The 23,709-nt window shown below is 45.2% G+C and overlaps 1 protein-coding gene across 2 annotated transcripts in view; it reads left to right on the top strand.

Moving 5' to 3' along the window:
* Positions 1 to 23,709, top strand: part of LOC142767122 (uncharacterized) — a 336,953-nt gene that overhangs the window by 128,767 nt on the left and 184,477 nt on the right. For both annotated transcript variants that reach the window (XM_075868347.1, XM_075868346.1), the window contains one exon: positions 5,178 to 5,199. In XM_075868347.1, the coding sequence (XP_075724462.1) occupies positions 5,178 to 5,199 (22 nt within the window). The remainder of the gene's footprint in view (positions 1 to 5,177; positions 5,200 to 23,709) is intronic.

Genomic DNA, 23,709 nt, shown 5'->3' with positions numbered 1-23,709 from the left:
TATCTGCTGTTTCAGGTTGCAAACGCATAAGTTGAAGATCATCGAGTCGCTGACACGGTCTGATAATTTCGGCGACCGTGGTTGGGTTCCTTGCCGCCAGAGCGTTAAATGCGACGGCGCCTATGCCCTTGAGCAAATGGCGAACGCGGTCATGCTCCGCCATTGAGCTGTCAACGCGATGGCATAGGGCGAAGACATCTTCAATGTACGATGTATACGAATCGCCAAAGTGCTGGACACGTTCAGCAAGCTTCCGTTTGGCGATGTCTGCACGTACAGAAGGGTTGGCGAATATCTGACGGAGCTGCTGCTTAAAGGTAGGCCAGTCTGGGAAATCCACCTGATGGTTGAGAAACCATGTCTTTAAGACACCCGTCAGGTAGAAAGGTACACGGGACAGCTTCACAGAATCATGCCAATAGTTAAGCGCACTCACACGGTCGTACTGATCCTACCAGTCTGCAACGTCTTCACCGCGAAGGCCGGAGAACAACGGAGGATCTTTTTGAGGGGCGGTGACAGTCCAAGGAGGCATGCCCAGGGATGCAGCCTGGGTGGATGGAGCCGTGTTGTTGTGCTCGTCTTGCGACATGACCGTAGTCTGACTGCACATACGGCGACCCGACCGGAGCTCCAGGGACGGTTTGTAGTCAACGATAACGAAAAAGTGCTGCAGGGAGAGGACCAGGGCATCCGAAAGCACCTCCACCACTTGTAAAGCAACGTTTTGGTTGCAAGACACCTCTTTTACTAGCCGAGCCTCTGCCCCACAACACAAGTCAGACTGATGATGATGAGTATGTACATATAGTAAGATGACGCGTATAAATAATGCTCACAATATATATATATATATATATATATATATATATATATATATATATATATATGTGTGTGTGTGTGTGTGTGTGTGTGTGTGTGTGTGTGTGTGTGTGTGTGTGTGTGTGTGTGTGTGTGTGTGTGTGTGTGTGTGTGTGTGTGTGTGTGTGTGTGTGACGGCGATGCCGTTGTCGGTGCCCGAATCCAGCCGAGAGGGTTCATATAATTGCTATTCCAATGTTGTATAGCAATGTTTTATACAGTCGGACCCCTGAATAGTAGTATGGCTGGGGAAACAAGTTTTTGGCTATTTGTATGAAATCGTTGGTGTGAACACAAAAAAAATCAAGGTTCGAATACCTTAACACAGCCACCATATATGTAAATATTAACTGATCTTGCTCTGTTTTGCAGCTCAATATGCTTTGCATACCTTCATCACCGTCGGGAGTGCCACGGAAAGTGTGAATGGTCTAGAGCTTGGCGCGTACTTGCCTTTCTAGCATTGTGCCGCTTTGCTCACTTTTGTGATCACTCTCGTAATATTTGGTTGTTTGCGCGCAGTTTCGAAGACGGCTCGATCGCTGAACTCGCCGTGCACAACGGCGTCGGCAAAAAAATTCTATATGCAGATCAACATCATCTTGTAAAAGTTCTCAACAATTATACGGGAGCTATTCGCAGTCGTGACAAACGGAGGGGCTTGTAAAAAACGGCATTCATTGGAGAGGAAGACACTGACGGCTTTATGTCATCATTGTCCTCACCGGTCTCATCATTATCGTCTTCCGACTGTTTACTCCTTTCAGTAACGGCGTTAACATTTGTAGATGCGAAATTCAGAGGCGCGTCACACGCCGCCTGTTTCTTCAAATGGCTTGAAACTCCGTGTATGCAATTCTGTAGGCTTCCTGAGTTATCACTAGCAGTCATTTATTTCATTCCACTTCGTATTTCTCCAGATGATCACTTTTCTGGCATCATATTTTGTACTTGGAGGGGGTAAATACAAATGCTCGCACCAATTCTTGTTGATGGAAACTTGTGTGCTCGACTTTTCAAATAAGTGATGCTGCCATTTTCAAACTTCTGGGACTAAAACGAGCTCAAGGGTCAAGAATTCTTGCAGAACACCGCCTGAAGCATACGTTATTTCGGGAGTCCTTCTTACGATCTCTATGCTGTCGAGGTGGGACATATAATTTGAACTCTATTAACGTTTGGTGGTAATGAGTAGAAAATCATCGACTGCCTGGTATTAAATTCGTGATTCAAGTGAAAATAATTGAAAATTAGAGGACTCATCTGGTTAATTGGCTTTAGATGACTCATCAAACGAAAAAAATGTGACTGATCGCCCTATATAGGAATCAGTATAACATGAAGGTAAAAACATGTCTTTACAGAAGTAGTTGACCGCTTATTGTGCATTTCGGCAGCAGCAGAAAGTACAAAGTCACTTTAATAACTGCATGCAGCTCGATACTTGCAGCGCACATCTCAAGCAGGAAGCATGCAAAGTCACCATGTGCAATGGGACCAGGTTTTACCAAGTTATTACGCAGTGAATAAACCCTTCTGGCCAGCTAGCGCTTTGGCTATTTTCTCCTGTGTTGACCTTCATGGCCATGCCGAAAAGGAAGAGACCCAGGGACGTGTTTATTCGACGGTGAGCACTAAACTCATTTTGCAGTACTGCTAAAGTACAGACGGAATTCTGAAAACCCTGCGGGAAAAAGTTCATGGCTATGGTAGTATACCTTTGGCACTTTAGTGCAATGATAAACTAAAACATTTTTGTTTGCTTTCTTGTAATAGACACCGATCCCACACGTATTTTTTCGAAAATTTCAATTCTGTTAAAGTTCATTGCACCTATATCACGATTTGGGGGCCTAAAACACTGTTTTTCCTGCCCACTATTGCGACTCAAACGCGGTTTTTTAGTGCCTGAAAATCCAGCTTTTTGCTATAGCCACCAAAGCGCTGATATCTTGAAAATGATATTATTATTGCCATCACAATACTTAAGAGAATCGCTAAATACAGGAGTTTAAATTTTCTGAAATTTTTGCAGTAGAAATTAAAAACAAGCGTGTTCACGATTGACAAACAAACGCAAATTGTGTGATGTTTATATCAATTGCTTTTTGGGAAAATATTTTGGTGGTTTTGACAAATAAACATGCGATATAGTGTGTTTGTAAAGAGGCGTTTTAGGTTTTGTTACTCGATGGAGTCGTCGTTCCCGTACCATATCAATGTTTTAAGGCGAAGACGTAGCCTTGCGGCCGATACCACCAGCCTCCTCTCACGTAGAATGAATCAGCGAAATTCCGCTTCTTTCGATGTTGCAGAACACAACTCTCTTCATTTGGCGCCTGAAACGCACCACCCGAGGTGGTATAGCTAAGTGGGAGAAAGTAACGTACTGACGCTATGCAAATGGAGGCTATTGACTTGCTTGTTGCTTGAAAGGAAGTAAATCGATAGAGAAGTTTTATAAGGCTAATAAAAACATTAAGTTACATAGTGTACAGGATTGATGCAGTTACAAACACAAAAGTTCCAAAAAAACGCTGAAAATGGGCCAACTTCTTAGGGCAACCCTACAAGACTCGGCACAGCCGACGGTGCCTGGCCTGATTTAGAACGCCTGGCGGAACTTCAGGGCCCCTTATTATTTCCTCAATGCTCTGCCCTTACCGAACTCTCAGTGAATGGTTGCCTGTTTATCCTCGGATAGGACAACACACTTGGTCAATCAAAAACCTGCTACAAGGATGCCACCTTCGTGCACGTGCAAGGACTCATGCCGTCGCCGCAAATAACACAACTGAAATATAAATATACCTAAACTAGATATAAAAAGTCATAGAGGCAAGTGCAAGCTCGTTGGCACACAACCATATAAACTCAAGGCTATGTGTATTGGGATTTTCGGCCATAAAAACGGTATCCTTGGTAACACGTCTGCATCATGCCCACAGGGCAGTAAATGTCCCCTGTGAGATATAAAAGGAACCACTCGCTCTCCACACGTGGCTTTACACACAAGCTTGTTTGAAAGGATAAGCGCAGAAATGGCCGAAGACACACGGAGGTGTCAGCATCCATCAAAGATGCCGCTAGCACATGTCACAAGCCCACCCATTTGCGATACATGCCAGAAGCAAGTCATACCATGGCAAAAAATAAACGGCGATCGCGTGCTCTTGTAAGCACGCGCCAAGCAAGCGCCTTGGCCGTAGCCGAACCGATGCCAGAGGTCGTATTGCCGTGCTGGGTCTCGGAAGAAGCCCCCATACACGCGCCGCCTGAAAGTGCCGTCAAGTAATCAGGTGGTCGTCATAATAACATTTACAATACTTGCCTTCTTTCGCCCACGTGGGGGGGGGGGGCTTCTTTCTCAAGAAACCATAAGCGCTCAGTAATCTTTTGCAGGCACCCCACCGTGTTTGAGCGGTCAGAGCCGACCCGGTTTCAAATTTTGACTGAGTGCCATCAAAGCATTGTTGCATGCTAATGCCGTGCAACGGCTGTCTACCTTGCCCAGCTTACCGCAAAATTACACAAAAGTTGAGCGCACTCTAAATTGGCTTCAGCTTCTAGCATTGGGCGCACTCTAAATTGGCTTCACGAAGTACCGCCTCTATGGAGTGTGCCCTCTCCTGCCTGCGCGCTCATAAAACTCGTAATTCGGGAGAGGATGAAAGTCGCTCCGAATATTGTGTGGCCGCGTTCACGAAACAAGCTCACTGCATACACAGGACACAGAACCAATTGTGACAGTTGTTCCCGCTTGTCCTGTGTATACCTGTGCTCCGTTTGCGCGTCTTTTCCTATGTTTTAATAGTGCGTTTAAATGACGCCGGTGACAGTTGTTGGTCTGCGCTCGTCCTATGCATGACATTATCGTGCGTGCTTTCTGCTTGACTTATGTGGTGAAAGGTTCGAGATTCTTTCTATTCTTAAAGTGACTTTGTAAATTGTTAGTGTTCCTGAAACAATGCACAACAAATGCTCATCTACCTCTAATGCGAGGTTTCACTATTGTGCTATACCGCATCCTAGATAAGGGGATAAGCCACGGCTTTTCATGAAATGCAGCAGCAAGCAGACCTCAGCGGTGTTTTAATATTTCTTTTTACGATAAAAGCTATTTGAAATCATTTATTTTTCTCCAGCCAAATTAGCCAAAATATATTATTGGTTTCTTGTGGCAAGGAATTCATTGTTGCAGTAATTGTCCTAGAGCGACCTGTATAAGGCATTCTTGCAAAGCAAAGTTTGTCGTACTCGTTGTCGATGCTGAGCTGCATTGCTAACACAACCTTCTCGACCTCTTTTTGAAACAGAGCGGAAAGAGGACAAGTCACGGTAAGTATACCGTTGCAGCATAAAACCTAAATATCATTGAGCATTGCAAAGTAAACATAGCGTATATGCACGATTGTTATTGTGATGGTCAGCGGTCATGTAGGTGTGCAGATCACATTTTCGGCTAAATGTAACAAACGATACCGAGCTACAGTGGCATTCTGAATAAAGTAGCAGAATGACTAATATTGTGGCATTAATGTTGCTTTTCAATATTATAAAAGTATGACATTTGTGTACCATGAAGAGAACAAAGGTGTAATATTCTTATAGGCATTTCTTGATTGCTTTCCTAAAAGTTTCGCTAAGCCGCAAAATGGTTACTTCATACACTGTTCTGGTTTCGTAAAATCCGATGTAGGAATATTTTACTGTATCCTCAATGTATTTAAAAACATAGGCAAGTGACGACCTGGAGCATTGTGAAATCAGTTCAAAGCCTAACGTTTTGCTCCCCATTATTTCAAAGGAAGTCAAAAAAAACTTTGCCTTAGGACCCTCCATACTTTTGCTAAGAAAAACCGCAACAAAGATCGCATTGCGTGTTTTTCAGCCGGTTCGAACACCCATCGTTGTGTAGCGATAAAACATGCTGAATATATGGTTTTTAGCGGCCAATATATTGAATGAGATTGCTATTCAAAGCAGGATGATATCGCTGGTGCTAGCTTCAACGTGTTTATTTCTGAATCGCGGTATGTGGTCATCCATAATTTAGCGTACCTGCGATAAAGAAAAATTTATTTCTTTCGTTCTTCGGTCGTGTTAGCTCAAACTACACTTTCATATGCAGCTACTTGCGTGCTATCATCTTAAGTCCTATTGTAGCGTTCGCAGGCCACTTTTGTGCTGATGACCTAGAAAAGGACAAAAAAGAATTGATTATTGTCATTATTATAATAGTAGTAATAGTATTACTAGGCAATTGAATCGAACCAAGTTCCCAAAGAAAACCCTGATGGGATGCGATGCACCAGCGGTGCGCATGGCGTTGACTCAGTTGAAACAGTCGTCAATGCGCGTGCTGAAACGTAGTTCGGCATACCCACTTATGAGTACACCAACTCACAATCACTCTTCCCTCACGAAATTCCCACATACGGACCCATATAAGAATCACCATATATGGCTACATCAGGAATTGTACATATCAGATTTTATACGAATGCCCCATATAAGACCTTTACATTACCGAGAAGCCCAAGTCCCGAGGTAGCCATATATGGGTCATAAATCGCCCGATATACCCTGTTTTCTTACTACCTGTATACGGAAGCTGTTATATATAGCCCTATATGGCATACATCTATATGTGGATATATATGGAAGATTTTGTATAGGGTTATACATGGCTTTATATGGATACCTTTATGTAGAGCCACTCATACGATGCATATATATAATTTAGGCTTGTTTCGCCAACATAATTCATAGCTCTGCAAATCATTGTACAGCTAGACATATTTTTTTTGTTAAAACATTTGCACTCGCGATCACAAACAAAACAAAGGCTGTATCATAAGAACAATCTTGTTGAAGTTATCATCAATATATCTGGTTATTCCCAAAACATCATTGCTCAAAATGTAATTTCACAGCTTATTTAAAGTGTTTGGAGGGCACATGTCATTGTTAGTTTATTCTTCTTGATGATTTAAACTGTATTTTAAGGTACTGCTTTGCTATCGACACTTTCTATTTAGTTTAGCAAAGACTCTTCATCAAGACATTGTTTTTATATAAAACGTTTTCTAGCGGGTCAATTGAGCGTCCATATTGAGTTGAAAATGAATATTGACCTACAGTTGATTGTATACATGGCGTGTGCATTGAATATTTTAAAGGACTTCATATTCAATCTCCATAAAGTTAGACGAAAAGCGGTTGGTATGCATGCTTGTCATGCGCAGGTATTGTGACTAGAAATGTTCTACAGCGTGACTGCTGAAAATTTTGTATATAAGTCTCTGCAGAAGAGAACAGAGGCCATTAGCTATTTTTCTTGCAAATTTCATGACAATAAAAAATAGCTTTTGTAAGTGTAACCCACTTCCCGTTCTACCAATATTGCATTAATAAGGCAACAGCGTCGAAGACCTCCTTCCGCTGAAATTCCGACGTCAGCCTTGGTGTCGTTGGTTATGAGCAAAAAGTTTTGTCCATGACAAAAAATTGCGCAAAATGCAAATAAAACAAATAATAAAAGTTTTCAGGTTCGTGTTATGATCAAAACCAGGCTATTTGAGGGGCAAGCTAGTGTTCTACGTATCACAAAGCCACGTATCTGCGTGGAAACAGTAAGAATAACTTCTGACTGAATATACAGGGAAGATCAATTTCATGCTTAACAAACAAACGCATCACTTACTCAGACTTCATGGCACATCTTGTAATAACGCAGTAATATTGCATGGTACAAGCGTTCATTGACATCGGGCATCTCAACATATGATCACCAACGTTAATGATCACCAGCTACGGTTAATAATGAAGCGCGAGTGCTTGGATTTGCGCCGCACACCCAGGCGTCCATTTCTACGCGACATCGCGTAAGCGCTGTGGCAAAAGCCCGTGGAAATGCAACTGTCATGCAGCAAACCATTGGCTAGCATCTTATACTCTCGACGCTAGACGCTTTGCGTGCTACCTTGATATTATTGGCACACACTTCTTTCTTTCCTTGTCGTTTCATCGGCTATCGTGTGTTCTCCTCGCCCTCTTAAGTGCCGAATAGGCTAAGTTCGTACCCACACTATAGTAATCCCTCCAGATAGGAGAATTTTCGGCTTAGAAAATGCGTAGCCAAGAGAAAGCTTTGTGAATTTAGCCCCTGACTTCCATAGAAAACCTAACTACATAAACGCATGCTTAGTTGCAACTATCACGTACAGAAACCTTACCTAAGTTTTTGTTTATTTGCATTGCGAAAAACAATATATATATATACATTATACTCTTGTTCTTGTTGAAAATAAGCAGGTCAGTTTTGTGAACGAATTGTTATATTTGACAATGTGCACGAAAGTTTGTGATCGTGTTGATATATATATATATATATATATATATATATATATATATATATATATATATATATATATATATATATATGTGTGTGTGTGTGTGTGTGTGTGCATGCGCGCGTGCGTGCGTGCGTGCGTGCGTGCGTGCGTGCGTGTGTGTGTGTGTGTGTGTGTGTGTGTGTGTGTGTGTGTGTGTGTGACGCATTGACAAGGTGATTCTAGGAGAAGCCGACGAAGAGGCAGGCAGAGGAAGCTCATCGACAAGTGGCTTCTTCTTTTCGACATGAAGGCAGCCGAAGCGTCATGGACTCACCACAATCGGGTCAGTCACTTCAGCGAATACATTGAAGGGGAAGCGTTCAAGTGGTACCTGAGAGAGATTTTCAGCAATGGCTAGACAACTTGGGACGATATCAACCGCGACATGCAAGCCCGCTTTACAACGACTGATGGAGATGCCTTCCGTCTCTTCATTCACTACCGACTGAAACGAGGGCAGACCATCGATGACCACTACAACGAGAAAAAGTGACTGGGTTCCTTGAGGCTGACCTGAAAGAGTGCCACATCATTTCTCGACTGACTGATGGTGTTCCTCCTGATGTGGAACTGACGCTCGCCGGACTGTCTTTCAACTCATCATTAGAGTGGCTCACCACTGCCCAACGGGTCGAGACATCTTTAAAACGAGTGAGTGGAGTTTCCTTTACTCGTAACGCTAGTATCGCATCAAGAGCTCAACGTCTCTTCAGCAGACCGCAGCAGCCAACAATAACTCCTCAACCGCGTGCCCTGCAAAACGAATGTAGATACTACTCATCTGCTGGTTTCCCACGACAGTTTCACTGGCACAAGAAATGTCCGCACCGTGGCAATGTGTCCGCTATTGATACTGAACGTGGAAACGAGAAGGGCGACCCAGAATTTCATGAATACATTTCAGTGCTCTCATCAAGGGAAAGCCAGAAATGCAATTCTCGATACAGGAGCAACAATTACTTGTATCAGCGAGGATGTGTAAAACAGCTAAAACTTCAGTTAATGAGAGACTCCAGTATCATGGTCCAGCAAGTTGCATCAAGCATTCGAACTTTGGGTCGCGTAAACATTCAGTTACAAATTGGGAACGTCATAAAAGAAGTTTATGCACATGTGCTGCGAGGCATGAAATGCAATTATTTCTTGGCCTAGACAGCGCTTCGTACCTCAATCTTTCTGTAAATCTGGAAAACAAGTCAGTGACACAAGCACGTGAGAATATGAACCTTCCACATCACAATGGAAAGAAAAAGATTCAAGACCCGCTAATGCGAACCCTGACTTCAGAAAACTTATCAGAGCATGAGTCTGCGCCACTCGACTCTCTTTTAAGCAAGTATTACTAGACATTTTTGAAATCTCAGACAGATATTGGGTGCGACACTACTGAGAAAAATAGGATCGCACTTAAGCCTAGTTCACACTGAAACTTCCGCTTTCTACAGCGACCGAAATCGCCCCGCCGCCGAAACGCAGCGTCGTTCGCACTAGACGCGCCCCGCGCCGCCGAATATGCCATCTACCACGGGGCGAACGCCGGATGGATTGGCTGTCACCCGGTTGTTGTCGCGGCTCGCAAACGCCACTACGCTATCCGGTGGCGAATACTTCGATGATTCTCGTACGCAGGAAGCAAGAAAATACAGCACTGCTTACTTTGCTGGCAAGTGGCTGTCTTGTAATGCATGAAGAGCAGAAAAAACCACCGACACCAGCGGCGTTAGTGGGTTCGTTTTGCTTTGCAAGACCGCGACAAGCTCGGTCGCGCCAACAGCAAGCTCGGTCACTTCTTTCACGAAATACGGACGCGAAGTAGGCACAGAGTAGGTTAAACAACCATTGGTTCAACATTCAGTTACGTGCACTGCGGCATAACAAGTAAGTAGGGCTTGGCCGCCATTTTTCAAAATTCGTTGTCTAGCGCTCCTATTGGTCCACGGTGACCGATTCGGCGGCAGACGCCGCAAAATTCGGTCCGAGAGCGATCGGCGTGGAGAGGGCCCTTTCGGCGGATCTCGCCGCCGCCGAACCGGATTCGGAGCACTTTCGGCGGCCGGAATGCTCAGTGTGAACGCGGCCTTACCAATGCTGTCCCTATTCGTCGAGCACCATACCGATGTTCACAGGCAGACAAAGTGGAGATCAACAAACAAGTTGACGCTTTCCTCAAGCAAGGTGTTGGGAGGCCTTCGTTATCGCCCTGCGCCGCACCTGTCATTTTAGCAGAAAAGATAGGTGAAGGACGCACTCGTTTATGTATTGACTACCAGAAACTCAATGCCATAGCGGTACCCGACTTTCAACCAATTCCACGTATAGATGATATTCTTGACCACTTGGGAAAGGCGGAGTTTTTCACTACGTAGGACTTAACGTCGGGATACTGGCATGTTCAAATGCATCCTGACGATGTTCAGAAAACTGCATTTGTCACGCCTGATGGTCATTTTGAGTGGTCGGTAATGCCGTTTGGGTTGAAGAACGCTCCCGCTACATGTGAAAGAGCCATGAAATCAATAATAGCAAAACATCAGCTCACCAATGCTAGTAATTACTTTAACGATGTGGTCGTATACTTAGAGACATTTAATGATCATATACGACACCTTAAGGCGCTATTGAAAACTCTCAAAACCGAGAACGTAAAACTCAAACGAAAAAAGTGCCAATTTGCACACTGCAGCATTGAATACCTTGGCTACAGAACTTCACAAGGAACAGTGACACCTAACCAAAGTGATGTGGCTGCCATACTCAAATTTCTGACACCAAACGAGAAAAAGATCTCCAGCGTTTTCTGGGCACTGTAAACACCTATTGTCGGTACATCCCCCACTTCAGCGATATCGCTCTTCCGCTCACAAAACTACTCCACAAAGGCAGCAAGTGGGTGTGCACAGAATCATGCGAACAAGCCTTTCATGAACTGAAGGAGCGGATAACTGAAGAACCGGTGCTTCGCATATACGACCCTTCGAGACCATGTACTGTGTACTGTGACGCATCTGGCGAAGGCATCGGTGCAGTGCTGAAACAAGCTGATGACAAAGGCAAAGAACATCCTGTTGCCTACTATTCCCGCAAACTATTTAAGCCCGAGGAAACTATGCTATTACACAAAGAGAATGTCTTGCCATTGTAGATGTCAATGATAAAGGGCATTGCTACCTTCATGGAAAGTCATTCACTGTTGTAAGAGATCGCTCTGTACTCCAGTGGCTGAAGAATGTTAAAAATCTTCAAGGTCGTCTCTACCGGTGGTCTTTGAAACTGTCAATGTATGATGTGAACATCAAACATCAAAAGGGCGCAAGTAATGTCGAAGCACATGTGCTCTCCAGAGCCCCAATAGTTAAATCTTCTGTCACACGACGACCTTCAGCGATGCAACAATGAGCGTCCAAAAGGAACGCATTCATTGGAAAATAACATCATTATCGTCAAAAGAAAAGGACTACGAAAAATATACGTGTCCTATGAACTACGCCCAATCATTCTGAAGAATGCACATCAACATTTTGGGCATGTCGGAGTGAAGAAGACGCTATCACTCCTGTCTCCGCCATATTATTGGCCGCATATGGTATCCGATGTTTCGACTTATATTCGGCATTGTGATACAGGCCAGAGATGCAAGAAGACCAAAACAAAAAAGTTTTGCACTCTTGAACCACTGCCTCCAGCTGAAGAGCCCTCCACCTTTTTGCAGTAGACACCATTGCAGGATTTTCTGGATATCGCTTGTCAAAAAGGTTTATACACTTGGTTATTGATCATGTCACTCGCTACGTATGGGCGCTTTCTCATAAAAGTGAGAACAGCGAAGCCTACCTTTCATGCTTAAAAACAATTTTTTCTTCAAGAAAACCACGGAAGCTCTTTTCAGATCGTGGAACAGGATTTACTGCATGAAAATCCAAGCAGTTTTTAAAACATAATCGTATACACCCACTATTCACCTCATCTCATCATCCACAATGCAACGACATGAACGAGCGGACAAACCAGACTATCGTAGCGAGACTTAAATGTGAGCTCAATGACGAACCACAGAAGTCTTGGACTAATCTGCTTCCGGAAGTAATTGACGAATTCAACAGAACACCCAACGAAGTGACGGGCTACGCACCTTACTTCCTGATGTATGGAATTCCATCTTATCCAATTGTACTGGAACAACTAGAAGAAGCTGTCGAAGAAGCACGAAAAACTGCAGTTACCAATTCTATCGCCTACCACAACAAGAAAAAAGTCATTTATGATAGAAAATTTCATCCGATTGAGTTCCAAGTCAGTGATTTTGCCCTTAACGAGACACCATGGCATCCCAACAACGGCAAACTTGGTTCCGTCATGGAAGGTCCTTACAACATTCTACGCAAGGTCTCAACAGTGAACTATGAGATCAACCGCTCCGTGCTACCCTTAGGTAGAAACTCTGACATTGAGCATGTTAGCAAACTGCAGCGTTATTTTGTACCTTCTGAACTGAGACTTTCTCGAGGGGAAAAGGAAGTGTGACGCATTAACAAGGTGCTCCTAAAAAAAGCCGACGCAGAGGAAGTGCGCGTGCATTAGAATAAACGCATGGCATCTGGACCACGAGGTGTCTCCATTTTGTAGCGTCATATATATATATATATATATATAGTCAAGTAGATTCTCCGTGAGCGGTCACAATGTGGTTAATTTCAACCTAGAGTCTGGCCTTCATCAGGATATATATATATATATATATATATATATATATATATATATATATATATATATATATATATATATATATATATATATATATATATAGTTCATCCCATATATGAGACTGCTGAGCCATAGGTCGCGGGATCAAATCCCGGCTGTGGCGGCTGCATTTTCGAAGGAGGCGGAAATGTTGTAAGCCCGTGTACTCAGATTTGTGTGCACGGTAAAGAACCACAGGTGGTCAAAATTTCCTAAGCCCTCCAGTACGGCGTCTCTCATAATCATATGATGGTTTTGGGACGTTAAACCCCACAAATCAATCAACCAATCATCCCATATATGAGAGCACTTCCACATACAAGGATCTACTTGATATGTTATATATGGTGTGACTGTGCCTTATAAGGACGAATTGGACTCCTCATATGGACCAACCGCGGCATATATGGCTGTATATAACACCATATATTGCCTTAAGACAGTAGTGGGATTTGGGCATAAAGAGGTAGAGGGTCTCTGTCTGGAAGAGAAGACTACGAACTGGATAGAGACTGGCCCCAGCCCGCAAGTGTGCCAGCCATAGTCGGCGCCTGTGAACATCGCAAATATCCGCGCATATACGTTTTCTTGTAAAATTATAGGTTGAGGTGCTGGGTAGCCTACCTGGCTCTCCCGGCAAACCAACACGGAACTTCGGAATGGTCACCACCTTCATTTTCCTGCAATGGCTCGACAGGCCAACCCACAAGAGCAACAGCAGCAGCAGCAACAGCAGCTACCTCCTCTGATTCTCCTGCCTCCACGAGACCCCGGAACCTTCTCGGGCACAGGCAAGGACAAGTTGAGTGTCAAAGACTGGGTCGCGTTTTACAAGCGTGTGAGCGAATACTATAGGTGGGACACCACGTTGATGATGACCAACGTTGTATTTTACTTGCGGAATACGGGAGTCACCTGGTATGAAACGCATGAGTCGTAGTTGACCAGCTGAGACATTTCCAAACTGAAGCTTGTCGAGTTGTTGAGCAGGCCATTTGCGCGACAGCAGACCGAGAGGAAAGACCTGGAATGTCGCATGCTGACATCGACGGAATTTTATGTATTATATATAGAAGACGTATTGGGCTTCTCTCCAAATTGTGACGAGAACATGAGCGAAATGGACAAAATTGCCCGTATGTTAAAGGGAATCGCCGACGACGCCTCTAAATTGTTGATCGTTAAAAATTGCGCCACAGTCGAAGCGGTAGGGAAGGAATGTCAGCACTTCTAGCACGCCAAAAACTGTCGCATAACCCGCCAGTTTGCGCATCTGCGTAACACTGCAGCCGATTAGACCTGCGAGGACTGCCCCAAGCTCACGCATTCATCATCCCGATATGTCATCCGGAACGTTCGCCACGATCTCGAAGCAATGGCTTCTGCAGCCATCGCTTCCGACCAAGATTTCAGCTTCGGTTAACCATGTCCCAGTGTACCCTTAATGCTACATTTCTCGCTAGCGGAACCCTGCTGAATGGAGGACGTTGGATGATCGACCGATCTGCTTTCACTGCTCTCGCGCCGGACACAATGCGCGTTACTGTCGCAATCGTTAGACGTCCAATTCATCCTGGAACACTGCGACATGGCGTCGCTTGAAGGCAACTCTCATCGGTTTTCTACTCTGTACGATCCCCAGCCTGCTGCTACTAACGTTCAGGGCCGAAGGTTCAGCCGGTCACCATCACACCAAGATGATTGCTCGATTCCTCTCTCGAAGATGATTCCTCGATCCAAGTCCCCTGCACGACCTGAGCCCTCAACCTCGAAAAATTAGACCATGCAGCTCTCGGAGGGGACGCTGCAATAACGACCCGGTCTGCAAATCCTCTAATTACAATTCTTACACGCCGCAATATTTTGGACCTTTTGATGGATGACGTAACTATTACAGCCCTCATAGACACTGGCGCACAAATTTCAGTCATAAGCGCTGCTTTCTGTATTAAGCTGCGAAAAGTGATCACACATCCTAAGTGTGCAGTAATGCTTGCCGATTGGAGCACATCTACCGTTCTTGGCATGTTCCCCTCTCACGTGTGTATTGCTGTCCGTCAGACCGTCGTAATGTTCACCATGCTTGAGCAGTGCCACATGACGTGATTCTCAGTCTCGACTTTCTTTCTGCGCACTCCGCTCTTATCGACGGCTCAACAGGCCTCTTTCAGCTGAAACTGCCTTTTGACACCGCTGTTGCCCGTGATGCACAAATTCGCCTTTGTGCCACTGATTTTCTGCATCTTTCGCCACCAGCCATGACTTACGTGCAGTTCATGTGTGATCCACCTGTGCCCGATGGTGAATATGTCGTTTCATTCATTACCGACGTTGTGCTGAAGCATTCCATTGCTGTCCCGCTCACCGTGGTCAGAGTACGCCATAACTAGACCTATTTGTTTTTTTTTTTGGTTTCTTCACGCACGTGCTGCCTGCTGGTATTAAACTAGGCGTTGCGGCGTCGTTGGAAGAGTGTGATATCTCGGAACTGTGAGCTAAGCAACCTACTACGCACGTCAACTTGCTCATGGCGCCCAACCTTTCAAGCAGTGATATTACTAAAATGATGCTAAAATGCTCCGAACCACAAGACTTCCACCGTCTCTTGACATCCCATGCGGGCATATTATATCTTGACAACCGACCTTTGGGCCAGACATCAGTTGTGACCCATCACGACAACGCCGGTGATGCCAACCCAATACATCGACCCAGCCAGATATACATCCATATATGGTAAACAGGAGTCACATATGCGGATATATATGCTTATTTGTGGGCACATATAGCCTATATAGGTGCAATACATGGCATTGCTGTTAGGGTAGGCATACGTAAACGCACGCATACACCTTTGCATACATACCCCCCAACAAAAAATACGCACGCTTTTCTCTGCAAACTAGCGCGCGAATACATGCATAAGCGCACGCAGGCTGTCAAGCACATCCAAACGCGCCAATTGAGACATACACAAACGAACGCACATGCAGGCATACACAGAAGCACACATACGTGTGAACGTGTGAGTGCACACGCACACAGGTGTGAATACAGACATACCGAAAGTACGCACTCATATAAACATACACAAACTCACACACGCACAAACTGAGGTTTGAATACAGACATACCAAAATTACGCACTCACATAAACGCACACATGGACTCGCACGCGCACACGCACAGATACTGACATAGAAAATCAAAAGCAAACGCAGATGCACACGTGCACAAACAAAAGCACGCCGGCGCACACGTACACATACATAAACGGCCCCGCGCTCACTCGCACACTTGCGTTCACAACTACAAGTTAGAAATTAAACACATTGGCTTAGAAAGTGAATCTCCTTGCCATTAACGCACGCGCGAAAACCCAACAAAGCTTTCTCAAGGCTTTGTCAGAGGAAAAAGAGCATAGCACACTGGTTAACTCTCAAAATACTGAAGCAGACATTTATATGTCTTACACACAATTATACCCGCTGCTGACGGGTATCTCGAGGGAATCATTGTGTTTCCAGCATTTTCAGCAAGATGGCGCAAGGAGCACACGTCGCCACATCACGTGGTGACACGTGGTCTATTCTTCCGCGCGTACGTTGCCCCGGATGGAGGAGAGAAGCGACGCTCCATCGCGCACCCTTATCTTGGGCTAGGGAGGAGGGGGGATTGTTCGTCTTCGCTTGCCGCATGCTTTAACTGGAACAATTTTCTGGTATAACTGGGCGCATAAATGTTACTGCAATAATTGCAGTCCCCGTTTGCGAAAAGCGCGCGCTTTTCAGACTCAGTGAGGTAACAACTGCGACGCTTATCCGCATGCATCTGAACCTATGAGTACGTTTCGCGCGTCATTTGAAACATTGGCTTGCTGGAACTGTTCCACAAGAATGGAAACATGCGATTGTGGTCATGGTGCCGAAACCAGGAAAAAAAGTTGCCATTGAAAACATGTGACCTATCGCTCACGTCCTGCTTAGGAAAAATCTTTGAAAACTGGTGAACACCAAGCTTCTCAGTCACCTCGAGAAAAACCTCATGCCGGAAACCATATTTGGCTTTCACCTAAACCTTTCAATGCAGAATGCTCTACTACTTTTGAAATAACAAGCGTTAATGGACACCTCTAAGTATGGGGAAGTGTTGTTATGGCAGTTAACATGAGGGAGCCTTTAATAACATCAGTCACAAAGCAATAATAGAAGGTCTGGAAGAAGCTAACTGTGGAGAACGAATATTCGAATACTTCAAAAGTTTTGAGTCACAGGACTGCAATAATCAAGCTGGAAGATTGTGAATGCGACATCATTCGAGCTCGAAACAAAGGAACACTTAAAGAAGCAGTCATTTCACCTTTACTTTTCAACATGGTCATGACAGGCCTTGCAGAAAAACTCAAGAACTTTGCCCGCCTACAACATGCAATATATGCAGACGATATCATGATATGGACAAATACAGGCAGCCCGGCAAAGAAAGCAGATAGGTTACAACAGACAGCTAGCACCATACAAGAGTACGCAAGGATACAGGGTCTTCAGTGCTCAGCCAAAAGGTCGGAGATCATTCGCTTCATGAAAAAAAAACATGGGAGATCGGCCCCAATCTTAAGCTGGAAGTCAGGCTCGAACGAAATATCATTCAGGAGAAAGATACCGTACCAATACTAGCAATGTGACTGCAAGCTAATCAAAGATGTGTCACATCAAATCTACTCAAAACATCGATACAGCAGATCTCACGCATGTTCTCGCGATTAACAAACAATCGTAAAGGCATTAGAGAACAAGATATTCTAAGATTGCTCAAAAGCCTCGTAATACTCGCTTCTGTATCACAATATGAACAGAAAAGAGAAAGAAGAAGCAAACCCAATAATCATAATCACCTACAAAACAGCCCTGATTACCGCGGAATACATCGAACAACAAGCTACTGCTTCTTTGTCTTCACAACACAATCGAAGAATTATCAGAGGCCCAGCTACCCGCGCAAGAAAATCGCCTTCTCCAGACCCCAACTGGCAGAGCAGTCCTAACAAAACTAGGTCACGATATATTATTACAAAAACACCGAGAAACCAAAAGGTACCAAGCGAACTTAGAGAACGGTACACCGTATTGCGAATACCAAGCAACATGGATCCTACTCTGCATGCTGGGAGAAGAAAGGCAAGGGCGGACTACATTGACATCATGACAAGATTTTTTAACACGGCCAGACTCACTGACGCCGCACCTCATCAGACCCATGCGAAGAGAGCTGTGTGTGTAGTCACCATCCGTAGAGGGAGAATTGCAGCCTGCGCCTCAATAGATCAGGCATTGGCAACACTAGCAGAAAAGGTCGCCATAGCACTCGCAATAAAAGAGCTATGAACGCGAAACGCTTCGATAACAACCACTACATATTCACAATAAGCTCGCAGAAACGATCTGCAACACAAAATTGGAGCACAGTTGCTTGGTATATTGGTTGGGACAGGACAGGACCCCACAGTAAAGTACGTACTGACTTGGGCACCCGGCACGAGGGCGTGACAGGGAACCTGCATGCGGACGCGGCGGCTCGAGACTTTACAATTCCCCGAGCCGCTCAAAACAATGTAATAGAGCACCCTACATCCCTGGATCCTTGTTTCACGACAATTCTTAAGTATTACAGGGAAAATAGACAGCACTATCCATGTTCTTATAGCATGGTCGGTGCTGTGGGGGCGACCGCGCTAAAAAAATACGAAGGAACACATATATCTGCACACTCTTCACCTCATCTACCTCACGGCCTACAGAGACATATGCTCGTGCTGTGGAGCCACCTCCACACTCTTTCACATCACGTGAGAGTGTGCAGTGCACGACGACGAACACACTTGTGGCACATGGGACGAATGGGAGGCGCTGCTTTCTACCCAATCCTGATGGATGAGCTGCGACTGATCCACACAGCTGAGCGGATGGCTCCTGCCGGTGGTGTCCCGGAATAGGAGCATCACCCCGTCGGACAGACTTTGCTATTCACCCTTTATATTCCTCGGGTGGCTGGAGTTCTAGCCTGTCTAGTTTATGTACATAATAAAGTTTGTACCTACCAACCTACCCTGTGCGTGAGAAACGCGTGGCACAATTCGATCTGCTTTCCATTCTGCGCGTGACCTTCCAATTTGTTGCTATCGCGTTCATGGCTTTGCCTTTGCGGCAATGCGGTGACTTTTTTTGTTTTCGCTGAAGAAGAATACCCATAAAACTTTGTGCAAGGTTTTATGTCTGATATTTGGAGATGCTGAGTTTTTCGTCTGGCAACGCAGTCCGAACACTGCCTCAGCGCATTAGGCTCCGCAGGTGCAGCTAAGCAAGCAGCATATTTTGCTAATATCGGCCAAACGTACCTGATGCTGTAGTTCCAGAGTGAGGTGACACAAATCGATAGCTGATTTCACCATTTTTTTACTGCTGTCCGCGCAGTCCGCGTGTAGCAAGAGTAAGTCCGGATCGAAGCGGCAGTCACTTCTGTATGTGTGCTGCCATGTTGATTTGTAAAGACAGTGGTCGGCGGTAACCGACACAAATGAATAAATGCGAAAGAAATAATGACGAAGACCAATAAACTCATCATGTGTCGACGTGGCGTAAAAAACCAAAGAAACGCTAATTCTAGCCAGCCTTGTCAAATTCAAGGCACTTGGGCACTTGATGTCAGAATACATTTCGCTGCGCACGCTTGTGGCTTTCCTACACCCCGTAGCTTTGGTAATGCTGAACCAAAGTGGTCAAACAGAGTACCAAAACGCGTACCGCGTTTCTCGAGACAGAAAAACGCTTCATGAGACAAATGTTGCCATTCGCTGCATGGTTCACGTAACAAAAAAAATGGCAGCATATCCACGGAGTGAATGATGGAGAGTGGGGCGAAATATCCGTCCGTCCATTCGTTCTTCCTTCCTTCCGTCCGTCCATGCGTGCGTCTGTGTGGCCACCCGTACGTACATCCGCCCGTACGTGCGAGTGTCTGTTCGTGCGTCTGCACGTCCATCTGTGCGGCCATTCCTGCGTTCGTCCGCGCATCTGCTCCTGCGTTCGTCCATGCGTCCATCCGTCCGTGCAGCCATCCGTGTGTCCGTCCATGCATCTGTCTGTGTATCCGTTCGTCCACCTATTCAACACTCCGAGTACCGCCATCTCGCATCTTTTCATCATATATTCCTCATATAGAAGCAACGTCATCCAGCGGACACTCCAAGGACTGAACGAGAGGAGGCACACGCACACTTTCTTACGGCTTGCACTTCGTGTCTACTTTCCACCTTTAGCCACCTCGAGTTCATGGTATATACTGGCTCACTGTATTCATGGCACTGTGGCCCAACGCTCGCTAAACCTTTCTAAAACCAATGAGGTTATGCCCTGCGAGTATAACGTAGCAACCCTTTCTTCTCAGATAGTGCTCAACGTACATGCCCATGGCTGTTAAGGGGGAATGAGAGACAGGAAAATTCGGTACTTAGTTAATGCGCACGCTGTGAATTTTTTATTGTTTAACAACGCACAGAAGAAACCGGCACCACCTTGGAGGTCAAAATTTAAGACTGGTTACACTCTACTACTACGACTACGAAGGACGAACGGGGGCCGCTATACGGGGCTTCGCCCCTAAAAGCATAATTCTTCTAACGCTGGATTTTCACGTGCGAAACGGTGTTATGGACGCTACGCAATGCATTCGCAATTTCTCACAATCCCTTCGTGGAGGTGGTGGCATTTTTTTTAGTGGCGGTCTCTTCCTCCGCCATTGTTCTTGTTACTGCATTTTTTATTTGAATTGCTTCGAATACAGGAAGGTGAAGCTAATAACATGAAGCAATCAATTCCGAGCTCCCGAACAATGGGTACATGGGGAGCTTCTTCAGACACCTATGCGACAATGAAGGAGTGACCGCAGAAATTTCCCCGCGAGCCCATTTCTGCAAAAGGGGCCTCCGACAATGGAACCTTCTTCGAACAACTCCACCGTATCGCGGTCCCGTATGTCAAGAGAATAAGCGAGCAGCTGGCGAGGGTGTTCGGCAAGCAGGGTATAAGGGTGGCACACAAACCGGCATCAAGGATATGACGACTCTTGCAGCACTTATCATACCGGCTGCTGAAACATTCCCTGGGCTAGTCTACGAAGTCTTCTACACTGATTACGTCCTTAAAAAAACATTCGACCGGTCCCATATACCTTGGGATTCAATGTTACGTGAAGCGTGCGCATGGAAGGCGCCTGCGCTGTAATTTTCTCCTTTTCGAAGCGTCACGAAGTGGTGCCATATATATGCACTAATGAACACAGAATGATAGTCAGTATTTTGTGAGGCTTAACGTCCCAAGACACCTTTATGATTATGAGGGACACCCTAGTGGAGCGCTCCGTAAATGTTTGCCACCTGGGGTTCTTCGACGTCCTCCCAAATCTGAGCAAATGAACCTGAAGCATTTTCGCCTCCATCGAAAATGTGAACGCCTCGACCGGCAGGTCAGCAGCTGAATGCCTTAGGCACTAGACCACTGAGGCGGCTCAAATTAACGCATAAAGACATGTTTTATATAACCAGTTGCTTTTAGCTGCGTATTCTTGCCAACTGCAAAAGGAATAATAGCAATACAATAAGCAGCAGCAAGCTGATAAGTAGCATTTGTACTCAGGAGGATGGTAGCCCTTTATACGGCATAAGATGGCGCTTAACTGCAATTGACAGTAAAGTGACGTGATGGCTGTATCACTGGAGTACACATGTAATGTTTATAAAAGTGCATACCCAGCACTGCAACCATTATTCACGTTTCACATACATTAGGGTCTATTATAAACGTAGTTCCGAGACATGGCGTGGCACTGAGATAGAATACTTGATTACCAAACATAACGCTAATAATGAAGCTGTCGCAGAACACTAGCAGAAGCTGGGCCACGGAACGAACTGGGTCATAGAATGGAAGCGGAAGATAGCCGCGCTACAAGACGATTCTTATATTTCGACATATTCGCAATGTTCATAAACTGTCACGCTGCCTTCCATAATTCAGGAGCGTCCTCTCAAGGATGATCAGTAGGCAGACGCTAACAACGCTCTGTTTTTCGGCGGTGCTAGCGTGCAGTGTTAACCCGTTAGCAAGAAACGAACACGAACCGCTGTTTATGTTGCGTGCATCAGTGATTATTCCGGACTGTCCATGACACAATCAATCTTATTTGTTCTTGCGAAAGGTGAAGTTTTCGTGAAAGTACATGGCAACTAGCGCTTTCGATTATAGCGCGCCGAGTACACATATCAGCTTCGCGAGATTTTCTGCAGCCATGATGGATTGTTAAGTCTTAGTGTATAACATTTGCAGTTAAAACTCACCTTGTTCTACGTGCGTATAGCATTCGTCACGGCTTTTGTAGTGCATGAATCCCGTAACATTCATTGCAAGCGGAAAGTAGCGTAGGCTTAAGATTTGCGCTTCCACACCTTGGCCTACGCTGCGGCGCTTGTTTTTTACGTTCGTTGATAGATGCCGCGCACTGCCGTATCATGCCGTATCACTTGATACGTGAATTCTAGCTCACATGGTGTTCTGTAGCATGCACAAGATTACGCAACGCATCGTTGATACACGGACGATCAGCCGACACCCTTACCCCTTGCACTACGGCAAGAAATGAGGTAGTCAACGTTTGGCAGCTTCTATTGTTTGGGAAAGTATTTGGTCTGGTATACATCTAATTGACGATCAAGAGTTCATCTGGTGAAAGTGGCACAAGGAGTACGTCAGTGCGTCTTTTATTTCTTTGCGAGTTCACAAGTTGATCATTCTTGCGCAGCCATGGATGGTAGGATGGATGAATGGATGGATGGATGGATGGATGGATGGATGGATGGATGGATGGATGGACGGACGGACGGACGGACGGACGGACGGACGGACGGACGAACGGATGGATGGATGGATGGATGGATGGATGAATGGATGGATGGATGGATGGACCGATGGATGGATGGATGGATGGATGGATGGATGGATGGATGGATGGATGGATGGATGGATGGATGGATGGATGGATGGATGGATGGATGGATGGATGTGGCTGTGCCCTTCGGGTGGCGGCTAACGCCACCTAGTCATAATATTTAGTAAACTAACCATTAGTTTTACGTTTTTTTTCTTTAAATAGGGAAGTTGAGGACTGGTACTTTGCAGTGAAGGGTTTAATTTTCACTCGTGACTTGACTTCAGCCACCAATCAGATAGCCTCCTTCTAGTTAAATTTACCCGCTTAAAATCAATTTTGCCCTGTCTGTCCCTAAGCCCCAGTGCTTTGAAAAACTCTGCGCCATCATCCTGAACTATAGGGTGAAGCCCTTTACAGAACATTATTATTTGTTCAGCAGTTTCCTCTTCCTCTCCACGGGCACTGCATACCATGTCTACCCCTCCGTATTTGGCCCTATATGTCTTGGTTCGCAATACTCCCGTCCTGGCATCAAAGAGTACAGAACTACTTATAGTATTATCAAAGATCTTTTCCTTGGATATTTCCTGCTTAAAAGATCGATGAATCTCTAGTTCGTACTTCTTAATCATGCCGATTCTCCACATATCGGTCTCAGCTTCCTTCACCTTCTCCTGAACCGATAATTTTTTTTGGTTTGGCCCCCTGCTGTTTTCTAAGTATTTACAAG

The sequence above is a fragment of the Rhipicephalus microplus genome, chromosome 7, assembly GCF_043290135.1.
Source record: "Rhipicephalus microplus isolate Deutch F79 chromosome 7, USDA_Rmic, whole genome shotgun sequence".
Lineage (NCBI taxonomy): Eukaryota > Metazoa > Arthropoda > Arachnida > Ixodida > Ixodidae > Rhipicephalus > Rhipicephalus microplus.
The sequence above is the reverse complement of the archived record's forward strand: the minus strand, read 5'-3'. Positions and strand labels throughout refer to the sequence as shown.